This window comes from Tachypleus tridentatus, chromosome 13 (assembly GCF_004210375.1).
Source record: "Tachypleus tridentatus isolate NWPU-2018 chromosome 13, ASM421037v1, whole genome shotgun sequence".
NCBI lineage: Eukaryota > Metazoa > Arthropoda > Merostomata > Xiphosura > Limulidae > Tachypleus > Tachypleus tridentatus.
In genome coordinates this window covers 65,782,956-65,802,311 of record NC_134837.1, presented here as the reverse complement: position 1 = coordinate 65,802,311, position 19,356 = coordinate 65,782,956, and the positions used below count along the sequence as shown (strand labels likewise).

Below are 19,356 nucleotides of genomic sequence, written 5' to 3'. Positions count from 1 at the left end.
TGACCTTCAAACAGTATCCTGAATGTGAATAATCAAATGATAATTCTTTATATCACAACTGCTGTAAAGCCAAAACTTTAAAATGTGTGACAAGGCCAAAAACTTACACCAGTAACGTAACTCTAGTAATATAACAGTTACCGAGTTGTAAAAAATTGCCTTAGTAAAAAGATGTTTGACGTTGATAAGTCTAAAAAAATAGCCTACTTTAACATTGTAAGTGTAATGGTAGACTTACAGATTTGAATATATTTTTTTGTTATTTAATATAACGTTAAACACAAGATAACTTAAACTTTAGTTTTCATATTGTAAGGCTTAACAGTATCTATATGACGTACGAATTTCCGTAACGCGCAAGTGAGAACACTTTAACTACTGTTTCTAGTCTAATCGAGCGAACATTGTTTATTGATAAATTGGTCCAGTAACATAATTGATAAGCAACATAGTCAAAGCAAAACAATACAACACTACTTTTAAGAAGTAATTGTTTCAGCACGAAGCAGAAATGTATTTAATCTCATAGTTGTATCTGTATCGTCAGCCTAATAATATGTAATATGATACTTTTCTATACGTGGGTAGGTATTGATCTGAAGTTTTACAGAAATTGTGATATGATAATTTTTATTTAATAAAGAACAACTGATGTTCGAAGTTCTAAAAATTATTTAATTACAGAAGCAAACACCGTAGAAATAAACATTTAATAACATACTGGAATAAAATATAATAATATGCTTACATAATATCAAATTTACTGTGTCTTCACGTTAAATCACGTTTTCGTGATACTTTTACCGGTCGATACTCAGAACCTACACTACCTTAGCGCAGGTTTCTCTCAGTGTGATGAGGCGCCTTGTGGAAAAAGGGTGTTATAATAGAGGGTTTATATTATAATACTCGTCTTAGATGCATCACTAAACGTCTAGAAATATTAACAATATTAGCGCGATTACACTATTCAGGTAGTTAAAGTATTAAACTTAAATACGCATTTTTAACGAGCTGTCCATATGAAGAGGTTTCAAAACGACTTAAAATTGTACGCGCTTTTCTACAGTCAAAATAGACAAAAACTGCTCAAGAAAACCAAGAAAAATGTACGCAGGGAATATGCACCAGCGTTCACCCAAACACTCTCGAAGCTTAGATATGGAAACTCTTGGCCAAAGGTTGTCGTCCTCTAAGTTTTATACGTCCTCGATTTCTCAGCCCCCATCAGTTAGAAGCAGTCCGATTCCTTCACGGGTAATATTTTCTCCTTCACAAACGTATAGATCTCGACATTTTAGAATAAGTAGATCAAATAATAACAGTCCACTAAATTTGCCAGGAGGGCCACATTTCCCTCGTTCTGTTAGTAGCCGCGCATTTAATTCTGGTGGTGTTTACTACGGTGACGAATTCAACAGTCCAATTATGGATATCAGAGCAAGTGCTTCCGAGCACCGAGGTCGGTCCTCAAACCGACCTATGCGTGCCTATCAGTCGTTAGAAAGAGCTCCTGATCGTGAATATATCTCAGTTAGAGAACCTAGACAAAGATCTCTTAGTGGCATTGAAATTGATAGCAGACATCTCAGAGGACGGGATCATTCCCTGGAAGAAGCTATGTTTATGGAAAGAGATCCACGTGAAATGTATTACACTGAGAGAGAATCTGTTATAGACTCTGTTCCCTATGCTGACAATGGATCTTATGATGCTCGCCCATCTCACACTTTTTCCGCTAACAACATAGAAAAGAACAATGAATATTCTCGTGACAATTTCATTATAGAACTTCAGTCACGTTTGAACGAGCTTCAAAATCAATATGGAACTATGAAACGGGAACTAGACGTAACAGCTCAAAAACTTGGGTCTAGTATGCATAGCATTAAAACGTATTGGAGTCCAGAGCTGAAGAAAGAACGTGCTCTGCGCAAAGAGGAAGCTGCAAAACATGCGTTGATAAACGAACAGATGAAAATTTTTAGGTCCGAAAATCAGGTAGGAGACTTTCGCTTTATACAAGTATTACTGATTCTTCATAGTTGGCCCGCCATCTGAGAGTCACGGGTTCGAATTCCCGTCACACCAAACATGCGCGCCCTTTCAGCTGTTGGAGCGTTATAAAGTGGTAAAAGAGTAACCCAAGAGTTGGCGATGGGTGGTGATGATTAGTTGCCTACCCTCTAGTCTTACACTGTTAAATTGGGGACGGCTAGCACAAATAGCCGTCGTGTAGCTTTGTGCAAAATTCAAATCAAACAATTATTCATAGTTAAGCGCAAGGATACAGAATGGGCTATCTGTCTATTGCCTAACCTCAGGCATTGAAACCTGGTTTTCCATATAATATTTTGCAGAATTACCGGTAGATGTAAATGGGTTGATCAAATATTTGTTATTTATAAAAATCATCTCGACAACTGATTTACTAGATACAGCATATCACTACCTCTGATGAAATGTTGTTCAAACAGAAAGACTGAGGACAATTGTAAAATCTGAATTTTGAAATGTAAAGTTATTTATCTTAAGTGTATTTGTGTGGTTTTTTACAGCAAAGCCAGATCGGGCTATTTGCTGTGTTTACCGAAGGGAATGGAGTCTCTGATTTTGGCGTTGCAAATCCGAAGAGTTACCGCTGTATCAGCGGGGGTACATTTGTCTTAAGCAAATTAATAACAAAAAATAAACGAATAAATATATACTAAGATGCCAGTAATGTATTTAGTAAAAATAAATTATAGCATATGTTTCTTAAATGGGAATCGTTTGTAGTGACAATTAGGCCCGGCATGGCCAGGTGGGTAAAGGCGTGCGGCTCGTAATCTGAGGGTCGCGGGTTCGCATCCCAGTCGCATCAAACATGCTCGCCTTTTCAGCCGTGGGGACGTTATAATGTTACGATCAATCCCACTAATCGTTGATAAAAAGAGTAGCCCAAGAGTTGGCGGTGGGTGGTGATGACTAGCTGCTTTCCCTCTAGTCTTACATCTACTAGCGCAGATAGCTCTCGAGTAGTTTTGCGCGAAATTTCAAAACAAACAAATGGGAATTTTTCAGCGTATATATTCATTTCGCTTTATTAGAGCTAGATGTTCAACAATTTATTAGCCAAAAACTGCACTGAGGTTCTGAGATCTTTCACTATTAAAACACGTCATATAAACTGTTTGCCATGAAAAATTACGCAACAAAATCTAAAATAGAATATATAGGTGTCGTTGTTGTTTTTATGATTTATTTATTTTCAAAAGTGAGTCATAATGACGAGAGTAATATGACAACATAAGCAATATGTGTCATGGTTTAGCTTGATATACGGCAGAAGTTTTTAGGAATAATATCTGATTTAACAAGTGAAAATAAGACTACTTTTCATCGAGAATCAATTCGGATGTCAGTCTGTGGCTACTATTATTTGTTTGACTGGTTTTATTTCAGTATTTTAGTGTTTTACAAAGAAAACTCATTTACAGGGATATATCCCTGTTCTATGAGTTCTAGTGTCACTCCCCACCCCACCCCCTGTCTAACTGCATCGGCACCCACTCAATCGATAAACGCAATGGATGTGCGGCCATTTCTACACTAATAAATATGCTTTCGTTTACAACATACGATATTTGATGTCTACATAAACCTAAAAGTTTGGTATGTTTTCATTGTATTGGGAAATAATCAATCTTCTTTTTTTTATATTTTCTGGTTAAAACATTACCATCTTTCAGTTACGTGGAATATCTTGGAATATCATAAAACAAAGAGAAATGTTAGTTTTAGAAAACCAGTTATTTTTATGTATTAGATTACAAGCTTTTCTAAAGAGCAAGAAGAGGCTGCAAATTGCAGAAGGAGTATTCAGGGTCATTTGATAGGTCACTCTCACCAAATTTCTTCTTTTCTATCATGCATGAGATCTACTTAAGTATCATAATATTAATATGCTAGTCGTCTAAGAAATTTAAAGAAGAAATAGGTAATCATTCATATTTAGAAATTGTATTACGGCTCGGCATGGCCAGATGGATAGGGCGTTCAACTCGTAATCCGAGGGTCGCAGGTTCGAATCCTAGTCGCATCAAACATGGTCACCTCTCAGCCGTGGGGGCGTTATAATGTTACGTTCAATCCAACTATTCGTTCGTAATTGAGTGGCTGAAGAGTTGGCGGTGGGTGGTGATGACTAGTTGCCTTCCCTCTAGTCTTACACTGCTAAATTAGAGACGGCTAGCGCAGATAGCCCTAGTGTAGCTTTGCGCGAAATTCAGAAAGCAAGCAAAACAAACAGTAAACGTTGTACTCCATTTCTCAGCGCCCCCAGTGCTACAGTGGTATGTCTGCGAAACTATAACGCTAAAAAACGTTATATTAAAGAGTTACGATATTTGACTTCGGTTAAAGACGTTCTTTCAACTGTACACAATCAATATTTTTATTTCCTTTCATTATAGTTATTTGTTATCAGTAAATATAGCTTTTGAAATACACTAGATATATATATAAACTTTGACACGTGGCTTAGTGTAATGTCACACATTTGTTTGAATAACATACTAATATTGTGACTTTTAAGAGGTGAATATTGCAGTGGATTGTTTTATTTATTCATATTATTTTAGCGTAATTAGCTGAAAACTATCGTATTTAATCCTCATCACACCAAACATGTTTGCTTTTTCAACATTGTGCGCGTCATTATGTAACTGTTAATCCCACTTTTCTTTTGTAAACGAATAGCCTAAAAGTTGGCAGTAGATGGTATTGATTAGCTGCTTTTATTTTAGTCTATCGGTGCTAAATTAGTGGCGACTAGTGCAGATTGTCGTTGTGTAGCATTGTGCGAAAATCAAAATAAATAAACAAATTTTCGAAACTGTTAACACTCATAACTTTTCATACATCAGTAATTTCAGTTAAAGAGGAGTGCACAATAACAAATGAAACATTGTAAACCAACAGTTATGAAGACCTTCGAACGGCAACGATTATTGGTGTAAATATAGATGATGTAAACATCCTAACAACATTAGGAAATTGTGTTAAAAGTTCAACAGCTTTGTTCAGAGTGCTACCAAAATGTAACTGGTGCCAATACGACAACTTATTCCTTAGTACTGGTTGCCATTTTTTGTTTGCTCACACATTGTCTATGCTCAGCCGCTGGCTGACACAGGTTTTCTCTCATGGTATAAATGATGAATTTAACATGGGAACAGTCTGAGCACTCTAGTGACACTCTCCTTTTAAATTGTGCTGTTATTTATAAAAACTGAGAGAAACTGTGACACAATACACTAGTGTAGTTAAGAATGTAAGTGCTTTTTATATTGATTCGTTTTTAACCTCTTGCACTCGGCAAAGGTGCATTTGTACAACCGGCTTTTACTATGGTTGGATTTTGATCTTAAGTGGCAGAAAGAACTTCATACTTTAACTTTATAATGGCTTATTTGCTATTGTATTCCCCTTGGAGGCCGACATTTAAGGTATATTTCAGAGAACATAACCTTAAATTAACTAAATGATGTAGTAAAGTCCACAGGCCCTCACTCCATAAAGCTAAAAATTATTTTTCCTTTGCGTCATTCTTCCTTAATTATTTTTCTGTTAATGGTCTTCTGGATTGCCTTACATAAACAAAGTCAATAAGATTATTCCAAGCTTAAAGGTTTCATTATGAATTATTTAACAAACGATTGCTTTATAATATTTCAATATAAATTTAAATTTCGTAACTGACCTATTGATAAAACATTATTTCCCAGGAACAATCCAGCGGCATTCAGTCTAATTTGTTATCACTTCTTTTTACTTCCTTCCTTGAATTTGCTTGTTTGCAGTTAAGCATGAAACTAAGCGATGGTTTTGGTTTTGTTTTGTTTTGAATTTCACGCGAAGCTACATGAGGGCTATCTGCGCTAGCTGTCCCTAATTTAGCAGTGGAAGACTAGAGGAATGGCAACTAGTCATCATCACCCACCGCAAACTCTTGGACTACTCTTTTACCAACGAATAGTGGGATTGACCGTCATTTTATGGCACACCCCGGCTCAAAGGGCGAGCATATTTGGTGTGATTCTCGGATTACGAGTCGAGTGTCTTAACCACTCAAATTCAAAAACAAACAAACACAAATACAGCCAGATGCTACTTTTAAAATCTTGGTGAAAATTAGAAGCAGATTTGCTATACCTATGTAGCTTTACATTATTATTTAAACAAATAATCCTTTCCCAATAAGTCGTTATCTTGAGAAAATTACCTGTTTGACCAGATTACTTGTGAGACATATTGTAGAGGTCACCATTATTTGAGATGTAGCCCTAAACCTGTACTGATTTCCACATACTTCACTGTAGGTATCACACATTGCTTATGATACTGTTATTTTCTCAGCCATTGACCAAAACTTCCAATCATTGTTGCCGAACTTAGAGTCGTATGTAACGAGCACATGTTTCTTGTTTTGCTTTATAACATTGTTTGTGGTCTAATGCCAATCGCGACCTTATGGTTGCTACAAGAATAGAAGTTTTCGGACAGTTCATTGAAACCATTTCGTGTCACCAGGTGTCATACTGTTCTCCAGGTAGTATTCCCACCTGTATTTACAGCAAGGTCAGTGGGAAGAGCACTGACCCTGAGCCCATCTCGGGAAGACATTCCCTGAGATATTTAACATCACTTTTGGAGAGTTTCGATTTTCTATTCCGACCACCTTACCTACCTTCTTCAGTGATTAACGCATAGCTTCTACTGAAACACGCAATATTGATACAACGTTTCGAATGGAGTGTCTATGGTCATTCAAAGCGTTGAGTTTTGTATGCTTTTCATGCGTTATTTCAGTGCTGGTTATCATAAGTCTATTCCACTGACACTAACATTACTGGCTTTACGCTTCCCTCGTACAGATCTTTTTAGATGGCAACCAATCACAGTTTAAACTATCGGCATTTGAGCGTGTTTTGTTTTTTTTAGTTTATTTTCATACAGTAGTTTGGGACTAGGTCTATAATGTTTTCATTTTATATCAATTTCTATTTTCTTTTGTTTCATAAATATTTTCTTAACTATTTATTTACGCTTAACTTGAAGATGACCTTGGAAGGTCGAAACGTTGTTCTCTCCTTATCAGTAAAAGTGATCAGCCGTTCTGAGATACATATTTATTTATGTGTATTTGTTTTTTGTTTTGTTTTTGAATTTTGCGCAAAGCTACTCGAGGGCTATCTGCACTAGCCGTCCCTAATTTAGGAGTGTAAGACTAGAGGGAAGGCAGCTAGCTAGTCATCACCACCCACCGCCAACGCTTCTTGGGCTACTCTTTTACCAACGAATAGTGGGTTTGATCGTAACATTATAACGCCCCCACAGCGGAAAGGGCGAGCATGTTTGGTGCGATCTGGATTCGAACCCGCGACCCTCAGATTACAAGTCGAACGCCTTAACACACTTGGCCATGCCGGGCCTATTTATGTGTATATAAATACATGTCTGCATATGTGTATAAGTATCTACAGACGTTGAACTACGTGTAGCACACATACAACATGTATTTATACACAGATATAAGGCATTCTTTACTGGCCTTGTGTAGTTTTGCGCCAAATTGAAAAAAACAACAACTCTCTCTCACATTAGTAATGGATAGAAAGTGAAAGGAAATAAATTTATGCATGAAAACCAAGAAACAGTTGCACGAGAACGTAACGTGACATAATGCATGAGGAGTTTATGATTAATTAAGTTTGTGCAAATATGCGTTAAAGATAGGTTAAGTCTCATTAACAGCGACAAAGATACTGCCTTTTTAAACTTCAGGACGTTATAACTTAGTACTTTTATTAATAACTTTGAGGGTACGTCAGTTGAAACATGAACAGTTATATTCATGGACTATGTTTATTTGAGGTCAGAACAAAATATATCACTTTAACGATTAAACGCGAAATAAAAATAGCCCAGTGTATTAGAAGTTTTTCATCACGGTGAGAAATAAAGATTTCTCTTATTTTCCTTGTGAAAACTGTAAATATTTATACAAATTTAACACGTCAGTGTTGTTACACATTCGTTCTGTAATCAGCAATTACACATGATAAGAGTACTTTCGAGACATAAACGAACCAATTGCTGCAAGGAATGTATTTGCATCAATATTATCGAAACCTAGTAGGATTTCATCTTAAAAAGAAATATTAAGTCAAATCCATCATTCGACTTACGACTAATCACTGAGTTAAGACAGTTTTGGGTGAATTTTAAATGTTATCAATAAGCCTAATATCAACTAAGCAAGAAATCCAATTCAAGCACCAATCCAAGAAATCCAATTCAGGCACCAATCCAAGAAATCCAATTCAAGAAATTCAAGCACCAAGAAACGGTTGCCATCTAAAGGTTCGACAAAAGTTAGGTTTACCTCACCTAACGTTCACATTCTCTTTATAGAAAGGTTGAAAGAAACGAGAACATTGTCTTTAACCATTTATTTTCATACAACGAAGATGTACAGGGTGGCCCGTAAGTCCCTACCCATTTATATGTTGTTATGTTATATTCAATAAAACTAATGATGAGTTGAAGGCATCTGTTACCAAGGCATTTGGAACAATATCCCCTGCTATATTGAGGAAAGTGTCTCACAGAACATGGCGTCGCATAATATTATGCAGCGAGAATGAGGGACAGCACACAGATACACTGGATACATAAGATATTATGTATCTTATTAACTGTTCATTAAGTCTCGGCAGAAAGACCAACTGTTTCAATTCTTTCTTTTCTCGTTTTCCAAACACTTTTCAGCTGACCATCGTTCCTTCATTTACTGGTGAATTAACCTGAAAGTTGATAAAGTTATTCCTCGGTTTAATACGCCTTGGTTCCCAATTTTTTTATTGATGTTATGCATTCAGAGGTAAAACAATTCAAAATTGTTTATTTCGGCTCCTCTGTGTTCAATATTTACAGCAGTGAAAATGAAAATTGACACAAATATAAATGTTCATGTGCCAAATACAAAGTTAGATTTGTCCGTTTTTACTCTTTGTACAGGGCAGAGCTCACAAAAAAAAAACATAATTTGGAGTTTGGGTTCAATCACTCGACTGCATTTTGACAAATTTACTCAGAGCTATGAAAAAGAAACACGTTTCTCAAGTAACCTATATAATGTAATAAGGTTTCCAGTCATTCCCGCATATCTCCAGTTTCAGCCATTGTTCTCTTGCTTAGTGCTAATATATTAAATAGAGCATTTATTGAAATGTTCCTTTAAACAAATGCACCATAACTGAACATTTAGTATAATTTTTAGGTTAATTGAAGACCAGAGTATAAACAGTTTGTTACACATTTAGATACCACTTTATTAAAACTTTTCTTTCTTATTATGTGTACAACACAACAAAGTGAAAATACCTGTATTCTGAATTCCACAACATTGTCCTCGAGCTAAGTTTCCAAAGTTTGTTATGTTTCACATTAGATGGAAACTGATAATTGCATCAAGTATAATGGATGTCAAATTGGTATTTAAAATTCCATTGTACTGTGCATTGCTTCATACAAAAGGAATGCGCAAAATAACATATAAAGGTTCTCAGTTTTCTTCTCATAAATAACATTTTGAGGTATAAAGGGCTCGGCATGGCCAAGCGTGTTAAGGCGTGCGACTCGTAATCCGAGTGTCGCGGGTTCCAATCCCCAATACGCCAAACATGCTCGCCCTTTCAGCCTTGAGGCGTTATAATGTGACGGCCAATCCCACTATTCGTTGGTAAAAGAGTAGCTGGAGAGTCGGCGGTGGGTGATGATGGCTAGCTGCCTTCCCTCTAGTCTTACACTGCTAAATTAGGGACGGCTAGCGCAGGTAGCCCTCGAGTAGCTTTGCGCGAAATTCAAAAACAAACAAACAGACAGTGTGAATCAATAGATTGTTGTTTTTCACTAGTTAGTAAAGATCATATAACTAGGCTTAAGAATCTTCAGAAATTTTGTTGACGACTTTATGGCCAAATACTTACAACCAAATTGTTAACATGACTAAAACAATGTTAGTTTCGTTATTACGAGTTTAATATTTTCACACGCTACATACCAGAATATTTGTTTGAAAGCCGTTATTTTATTTCTCACAACTAATTTTATAATAAATGTTTTAAGTGTCAACCCACTATGAACATTTCAAATGATTATTTCCAGTAAGTATCTACTTCTTTGTCTCCATATTTGCTTCTTTATTGTTTGCTATTTACTACTCTGTTGTATACTGTCTGTCTTCCTGTCTACTTTGTTTTTGTAACTGGTTATTTTCCGGTTTTTCTTTCTTTCTAATGAAAAAATCTATTCAATCAAAGCTATATCGAAGCATAAACGTGCGATTAATTTGATCTATGATGTTAAGAAGATTTGAATAATTTTCTTTTCTAAAAATTAAAAGTGTTTACGAAAGAATAAATTTAGTTTGTATTTTAACAGAAAATTTATGGAGTTACTCGTGAAGATGAATATATGTTCTGAAGATGAAGAAAAATTTAAGAGCTTACAACAGTATGACAGGAAGAGCAAATTAAGACGATTTTGAAACATAGTACGCTATAATGAATAACAGAATGAAATAATATTAAAAAAACATGAAAAATAAACCATTCTAGGCTTGACAGAATATCTATTGTATGAGCCAAAAGACGGATATTTTTGGAAAACATTCTCTTTTTTTTTACATTGGCCAGAAATGATTATTGAAAGAAACGAACTGTAGCTACGAATTTTGTTTGTCTTCTTATGTAAGACTAATTAATATCTAAAGCTTTTAATTTTAAAACTATTACACCAAGAAAATGTTTGATGTCATGTAAGAAGATTAAAGGTTTTCAGTTGTTTGCAAAACAAATGGTTGACGTTTTCTATAGTGATACATCATAACATTTGGATAGGAAATTCTCCAAATAAAATGGAAAGAAACAGGAGTTATCTTGGGCAGGATATAAATAACTTCCTATGATTTTAACTGTTTTTTTTTTTTTCAAAGCTTGTGGCTTCAGTTTTTTACTCCTGTTTTTCAACGTAGATTGACATACAAGAATGGGGCCCGGCATGACCAGGTGGTTAAGGCACTCGATTCATAATTTGAGGGCCGCGGGTTCGAATTCCCGTCACAACAAACATGTTGGCCCTCTTAGCTGTGGGGCGTTATAATGTGACGGTCAATCCCACCAATCGTTGGTAAAAGAGTAGCTTAAGAGTTGGTGGTGGAAAGCTGATGACTAGCTGTCTTCCCTCTAGTCTTACACTGCTAAATTAGGGACGGCTAGCGCAAATAGTCCTCGTTTAGCTTTGCGCAAAATTTAAAACAAACCAAAACAAAACCTTACAAGAATGTTCAGGAAGACTTATTTATTTCAATTAAAGCCATTTTCTGTAGCTCTTGTTATTGTATTGTAATTGGAATAGGTATTAACGTTGTTAGGTAATCCCGCACTGCTTCTTTGGCTAAGATTCAAATATTGGAATATCTCACTTCACTGTGATCAAACAATCATTTAGAGAAGGATAGTCCACAGTTTGTACTGTCACACGTAGTTGCATCTATCTTTTATTTTTCGAAATTATGGACATCTTCAGAGTGTTCCTTCACCCTTAAATTTAGTATTTTATTGTTTGAGATGAAGACCATCCACTGATTGCATTGTTACACCTAACCTTAGTTTTTATTGTTTGAAATTAAAATCGTCTACTAACTGTGTCGTCATATATGGCTTTGATTATTTGCGGTTTGAATACGAACAAATAAGAATACAAGTACGTCAAGATAGCTGTTCGTATTTATGTTTGATTAAATTCGAGACACGGTATCTAACACAACTATAGTAATGGCAGTAGATCTAGATGAGAGTCTATGAAAGAAAATACACTCAAATATAATAAACATTTAAAATGGGATACTGTGACAGTAAAAATAATCAGTTACAAATTGCTTAGTAACTCATACACAAATTAAAACATTAAACCAACACGTAACTTAATATATTTTATTTCTGCGACTTTCCGGGCAGTGACCTTTTCGTTTGCGTTAAATCGTATGTGTAATTCAAATCATGTTTGTCGAGTGGCGTTCGTCTTTAACGTGGCAAGAAAAGGATATAGCACTTTCAGCATTTGTTTTTCATTTGATTAACTGTTTCAATTGTTTGTAATCAAGTATAAAGTTACCCACCACGGGTATCGAAACCTGGTTTCTAACGTTATAAGTCCGTTGTGCCAATAGAAGCTCAATTATATTCACAACTACCACGAGAACGTGATTAGGGCGCTCGACTCGTAATCTGAGGGTCGCAGTTTCGAATCCCCGTCACATCTTTCAGCCGTGGGGCCTTATAATGTAATGGTCAATCCAACTATTCATTGATAAAAGAGTAGCCCAAGAGTTGGCGGTGCGTGGTGATGACTAGCTGCTTTCCCTCTAGTCTTACACTGCTAAATTAGTTACGGTAGAACAGGTAGCCCTCGTGTGTAACTTTGCGCAAAATTAAAAACAACAACAAACAAAACAAGAATGGAAGTCTATAAACTGCATGTCTTCTAACGATAAGGGGCCCGGCCTGGCCAGGTGGTTAAGGCATTCAACTCGTAATCCGAGAATCGCGGGTTCGAATCCACGTCGCACCAAACATGCTCCCCCTTTCAACTGTGAGGCGTTATAATGTTATGGTCAATCCCACTATTCGTTGATAAAAGAGTAGCCCAGGATTTGGCGGTGGGTGGTGATGACTAGCTGCTTTCCCTCTAGTCTTACACTGCTAAATTAGTTACGGTAGAACAGGTAGCCCTCGAGTAGCTTTGCGCAAAATTAAAAACAACAACAAACAAAACAAGAATGGAAGTCTATAAACTGCATGTCTTCTAACGATAAGGGGCCCGGCCTGGCCAGGTGGTTAAGTCATTCAACTCGTAATTCGAGAATCGCGGGTTCGAATCCACGTCGCACCAAACATGCTCCCCCTTTCAACTGTGAGGCGTTATAATGTTATGGTCAATCCCACTATTCGTTGATAAAAGAGTAGCCCAGGATTTGGCGGTGGGTGGTGATGACTAGCTGCCCTCCCTCTAGTCTTACACTGCTAAATTAGGGATGGCTAGTGCAGATAGCCTTCGTTTAGCTTTGCGCGAAATTAAAAAAACAAACAAACTAACTAATGATAACCTTGTGGCTGGTTTTGTTATTATGTTGTTTATGTGAATGCCTCAACGGTAATCTTGAGAACTTATAATGCGAAAATTTGGGGCACAGACAGAACAAAAAGTTCAATGTGTAACTTAAATATAATTTTATATTATATTGGATCTTTTATGTGTTATTTAGTTTATTTGTGACTGTTTGCTACAGTCAGAACAATAACACTACTAAAAAACTTCAAAATCCGATTGAATCATGTTTATAGCATAGTAACGTGGGATTCGTTCCTCCGTTAGCCTATTTTCTTCGAACTTCAGCCATGAAATAAAAAAAAAAAAAACAAACACAAAACGTACAGATGTTGGTCGATACGAAGAGGCTAAGACGAGAAAACCATGTTTTTATTTTTAGTTTTTTTGAAAGCTGATAAGAAGTGGCGGTGCTATAAGAGCATACGAAAAACGTGTTTGGTAATTCAGGGTCTTAGAACTAGAAAGATGAATTGTAATTATCTCGTTGACGAAAGTGGTAAAGAGAGTTTATTGAAGAAGATAGTTGGATTTTATCATATGCCTGAGAAGCTGAAGAAGTTTTTGAGTTTGTTCAGGAAAGAGAAACAGTTTCACATGTGGTAATAAGCTTTTCTAAATGTTGTGCAGTTTGTTATATTTGTTTCGTTGGTTTTTTGCGCAGAGAGCTATTTGCGCTAATCGTCCCTAATTTATTAATAAAAGTAATAGACAAGAGAAAACGCAGATAAACAGCACCACACATAGCCAGCTCTTTGGCTATCTCTTGAACAACAAAATATGGAATTGACCCTCACATTGTGATGTTCCCACGGCTGAAATGGCGAGCGTAACCACGAACTGCATTAGAATCGGTGACCCTCACATTGCAACTTAATTTCCCTAACCGCCAGGCCATGAAAGACCTTTAAATATTTAAAGAGAGAGTTTTCATACATGATTAACATTATGTTACGGGGTTTAAAATTAATAATACATAACAGAGTTGTAATTGATTTATAAAATATCTTAAAACTTTAGTTTTATCACTAACCTGTTGTTCAGGCACAATGGCTCACATCTAGCGTGTGAGCTTGAGATTAATTAACACGATTGTGTGTGTTTACATGATACCAGAATATCTTACATGTTTATACAGTTACTTAGATGTCGATGGATTTTCCTTTTTTAGATGTTAGTTCTAATGGCAAAGGGCACGAGATGTATTTGTTATGATAAAAGTTTATTAAGAGAACAAGTACATCAGTGTCATTCGAAATAGCATTTATATTGGTGTTTCCTGCAATAGGCACCATCTGGTGAATGATGATCACGTCGGTCTCCTCCTGTAGAATAAAATTAAAACATTTACTTTCAGGTGAGTTTAGCCAAGACACTCACTGTTAACAATATCGTAAACCTCATTGACTATTATCTTGAACATCACAATATAATATATTGAACCTTATTGAATGTTATCTTCAGTATAACAATGTAAGATATTAAACCTTTTTGACTGTTATCTTCAATGCCTCAGTAGAAGATATTAAACCTTATTAATATCTTATGTTCAACATCATAATATAAGATATTACAGCCGTTATTCACTTCATCACATTGAAAACTGTACAACATTAATATGTTCAGTTGCAGGAAGTGACAAACGAGTCCATTCCATCAAGAAATAGTTAACTTCTATTTTGTAATTTCTTGGTTTCGTTATAAAACTTTCAAACGCCTGTTACCCTAAGAATATTTTGTTTCGTTCAAATTCGGCTTGTTCTCAATCTCAAAATTATTGTAAACTATATAATTTTTGTTTGGCTCTAAATTCTTGAGATGGTGACATGGACAGTCTACAAGCTCCTGGTAAAATTAAACGATTCCATCCACTAATATATATTATACCAAACGTTTAGGTTTAACGTATAAAGGTTCGTAACAGGATCATGTACGAAAAGTCCACAGGATGTGTTTTTTGTTTTTAATTTCACGCAAAACTACTCGAGAGCTATCTGCGCTAGCCGTCCCTAATTTTGGAGTGTAAGACTAGAGGGAAGGCAGCTAGTCATCACCACCCACCGCCAACTCATGGGCTACTCTTTTACCAACGAATAGTGGGATTGACCAGAACATTATAACGCCCCCACGGCTGAAAGGGCGAGCATGTTTGGTGCAACGGGGGATGCGAACCCGCGACCCTCAGTTTACGAGTCGAGTGCTTTAACCACCTGGTCATGCCGGACCGAAAAGAAAAGAAGAACAAAACGTTGTTAAGTGATCACACAAGTTTGAAAAAACAAATGAAGCACGAACCAAAAAGTTTCTGAAAGATCACGTGACCGTGAGAAAACAAACAAAAAACGAATCAATAGTTTTAGAATAATAAATATAATTCATCAGCTAGTTTTCTGAAGAACATCTTTAATCACGGATCAGAACTCAACCGAGAAATAAATGAAGTAAACTTATTTTAGCTGTATTTAATGGTTGTATGGGTTGATTTAAAAGTTACACATGTGAGATAGAAGTATTTAAACAGACAAGTGTAAGCCGAGATATATTTATATTCGTAAACAAAGAAATAATCAATTTGCCATTATTATTTCATTTGTTTCTATAGAATATTTCAGTTGATTTGGAGAAAGTTCAGTGACGAAAAGAGACTTTCTACTTGTGTCTTTCAGGAATGGTTTTGTACAAAGTCAGTTATGAGAAGACACTAACATGGTGCTTCTTAAAGAAACGGTTCTGTACAAAGTCAGTTATGAGAAGACACCAACACTGCTTATTAAAGAAACGGTTCTGTACAAAGTCAGTTATGAGAATACACTAACACGGTGCTTCTTAAAGAAACGGTTCTGTACAAAGTCAGTTATGAGAATACACTAACACGGTGCTTCTTAAAGAAACGGTTCTGTACAAAGTCAGTTATGAGAATACACTAACACGGTGCTTCTTATTCTTAAAGAAACGGTTTTAAACGTATGAGACTATTCAATATTACTCTTTCTTTCAAAAGATATAATGAGTGCATTTTCTTATTAACTGGGGCTGATTGTCTTTAAAAAAACAGAGAAATACTAATCTAATGTTTTAGATTGTTATAATGAGGTGACTTTAAACAATTGTGATTGGTTCCAATATAAGCTCAGCACTATTTGTTACTGGTTAAACAAGTTAATTCAAAACAGTAGCTTATCAGTTCATGTGTAGTGATTATATTCATTCCTGAAGGGTCATGTTTTCCAATATGATTAATATATTTATATAAAAAATCTTGCTATTAGAAAACAAAATAGAAATTTGTTAGATTTTTTTGTACAATAACGTCTTTTATCGTTGTATGTTTCCACGGTCTTTTCTACAATATTTATTAGAATTCTGGTATAGTAACATTTTTATTATTCAGTTTGGCGAATAAACTACATTTCACCATTCCAGAACTAGACACTGGGTTCATAATTATTGGAATTTAGCCAACAAAAAATGTACTTCCGGCAATTTAGCGCCGTCTCTGTTATTATCTGCTTGGTCATCTTGGTGAACAGGAAACAACTGTCCAGTAATTTAAAAACCCGAATTATTGTAAAAAACAAGTCTCGTGTGTCTCTTTCCGGTATTGCTACACAATATAATGTGCCGAAATCTACTGTTCAAAGCATAATTGCCAAGTTTAAGCTTACAGGATCAACTGCTAACCTCCCTCGTTCTGGACGCCCCACCAAAATTCCAGAGAGAACCAAGAGGAAGGTTCTCAGAGAAGTTAGTAGGAACCCTCGTTTAACATGTAATAACATACAGAAACTGTTAAGGGAAACTGGGGTTGAAGTAAGCACCTCTACAGTTACGAACATGTCACACTCTTCTGGGTTCAAAGCATGCTGTCCTCGTAGAACTCCATATTTAAAGCCTGTTCATTTAGAAGCACGGCTGAGGTATGCAAGAAAGCATGTAGATAAACCCTTTACCTATTGGAAGAGTATTCTTTGGTTAGACGAGACTAAAATCCAGTTTTTTCGGCCACAATGATGTTCGCAATATTTTCCGTAAAAAGGAGGAACAAAATCTTTCAGAGAACACCGACCCTACAGTTAAACACGGAGGTGGCTCGATCATGCTATGGAGTTTCTTCAGCTCTTCTGGTGTAGGCAGCCTTCACCGCGTCAACGGAATCATGAAAAAAGAAGAGTACGTTGATATATTATGCACTTATATCAAGAATGATACTTGGAACTTGCGGCTTGGGCGTCTTTGGATCGTCCAGCACGACAATGACCCTAAGCACACATCGAAATATGTGCAATCCTGGTTGCAGAGGAACCATATAAGCGTTCTGGAGTGGCCATCACAGTCACCCGATCTCAACCCAATTGAAAACGTTTGGCATGAGTTGAAGACCAGGATTTATCAGCGTCATCCGAAAAACTTGCAAGAGTTGGAGGCCTTTTGTAAAGAAGTGTGGAAGAAAATACCAGTCGAGTACTGTCAAACCATCATGGAGGGTTATGAGGAGATATTGTGCCAAGTAATTCACCTGAAAGGCTACACAACTGATCATTAAAGTAGACGCACGAATACTTTCTGCCCCTCCTATGTTTGGTTATTTGTTTATAAACAGTTTATTTGTCGTTCAATTTATATAAAAATTTATGTAGATGTGTGTTAATATAATATTTATAACACACTGTACGTTTATTATCTTAATCGTGGTACTTTTTAAGTTATGAGAAAAACTACTCACGACACATGGGTACGAACACTTTCTGTCGTAACTGTAAACTCTGTATTCATTATCGTATAAGTTATACAGCGTTAGCACTCGAAATTGATTTGATGGGCACATGCTTGAGTTTATAAATAAAATATTTATTTGAGAGTATAAAAAGAAAACAATTTTCTATTGATATTAAGTAATGTGAAACTCTTGACTTATTCCAGTGTAACTATGCATTACTTTCTTTAAAGGTAGGCAGAAATTAATTAATACTATAGCTTTAGTAGCAGCAAACTTAAACTTATATCTAAACTGAACAGAGTAACTTATTATAACGCGTACTAGTTTATTCTAATTCAGTTCATTTTAAATTTGCTAATGAAGCAATTGAATTTTTCGTATAACAACTACAGATTATTGAATATAAGACTGTACAATTCAAGCTCAGTTCATGGGTTATTTAAGTGTAAACATTAACTTTTTTTATTGTTTAAACTTTATGTTCTAATCACAATTGGAATCATCTGAATAACTTTTTAATAATTTGTGCTTTTTTTCTGTCTATTTAATTATAATGGACTAGCATTATTCGTAAGCTGCTAGAGAGTGCCAGTGTTCGTTTGTTTAAAAGCTAAGGCACATTAGGCTATCTGCTGTATTTACCACGGGGAATCGAACCACTAATTTTAGCGTTGTAAGTCCTTGTACTTATCACTATCTCACCGTAGAACAGAAACGAGTATAAACGATATGCTATAGTTATTAAATGACATTAAACCATTATATCTATATCTACCTATTTATATGTACTTAAATAAAAATCTCTACGTTAGAATGACCACTCTATAACATCAATATATATACGAATAACAAAGTTCAGCAATATATTTCTCTGGTATGTGGTTAGCATTCTTTATATATAAGGGCAGTTTCAGTCCATTAAAGTTTTTAAACCTACAGTGTTACTCTACCTAAAGTTCCACTAAAACAACTTAGTATCATGACGTATTGTTCTGTACTTTTAGTCGAATTTAATGACGTATGTCAATTCACCTGATTTCTCTTTTTCGAATTGTATTAAATATTTTACATGTTTCAAAATGGCTGTTTCGCGATCTTCATATCAACCTTAATGAAATGTAACGATATTCATATTTCACATGTTGTCTAATAAATTACTTTAAGGCTATTAACGATATGTTGATGAGGTACCTTGCCTTATAGCTTTATATGCGAGAATACTGTAAAAATATTATAGTTTATTTCTCAGAATTATGTTACGATATTGATTTGTTCAGTGCACGTGTGAGCATTCCGCAACAAAGCTTGCTTTATTTTTATTTCAGTAAACATGATCAATGTATAATTATTACATAAAACTACTATTTGTAAAAGAAATTTATACTAAATATAATCTAGAAATCAAATGTGTATTTATGAGCGTA

At 35.5% G+C, this 19,356-nt stretch overlaps 1 protein-coding gene across 1 annotated transcript in view; it reads left to right on the top strand.

Moving 5' to 3' along the window:
* The first annotated feature begins 428 nt into the window (after positions 1 to 428).
* LOC143237739 (uncharacterized) overlaps positions 429 to 19,356 on the top strand; it is an 87,662-nt gene continuing 68,734 nt past the window's right edge. The window contains exon 1 of the mRNA XM_076477288.1: positions 429 to 2,001. Within this exon, the coding sequence (XP_076333403.1) occupies positions 1,108 to 2,001 (894 nt within the window). The 5' untranslated portion in view covers positions 429 to 1,107. The remainder of the gene's footprint in view (positions 2,002 to 19,356) is intronic.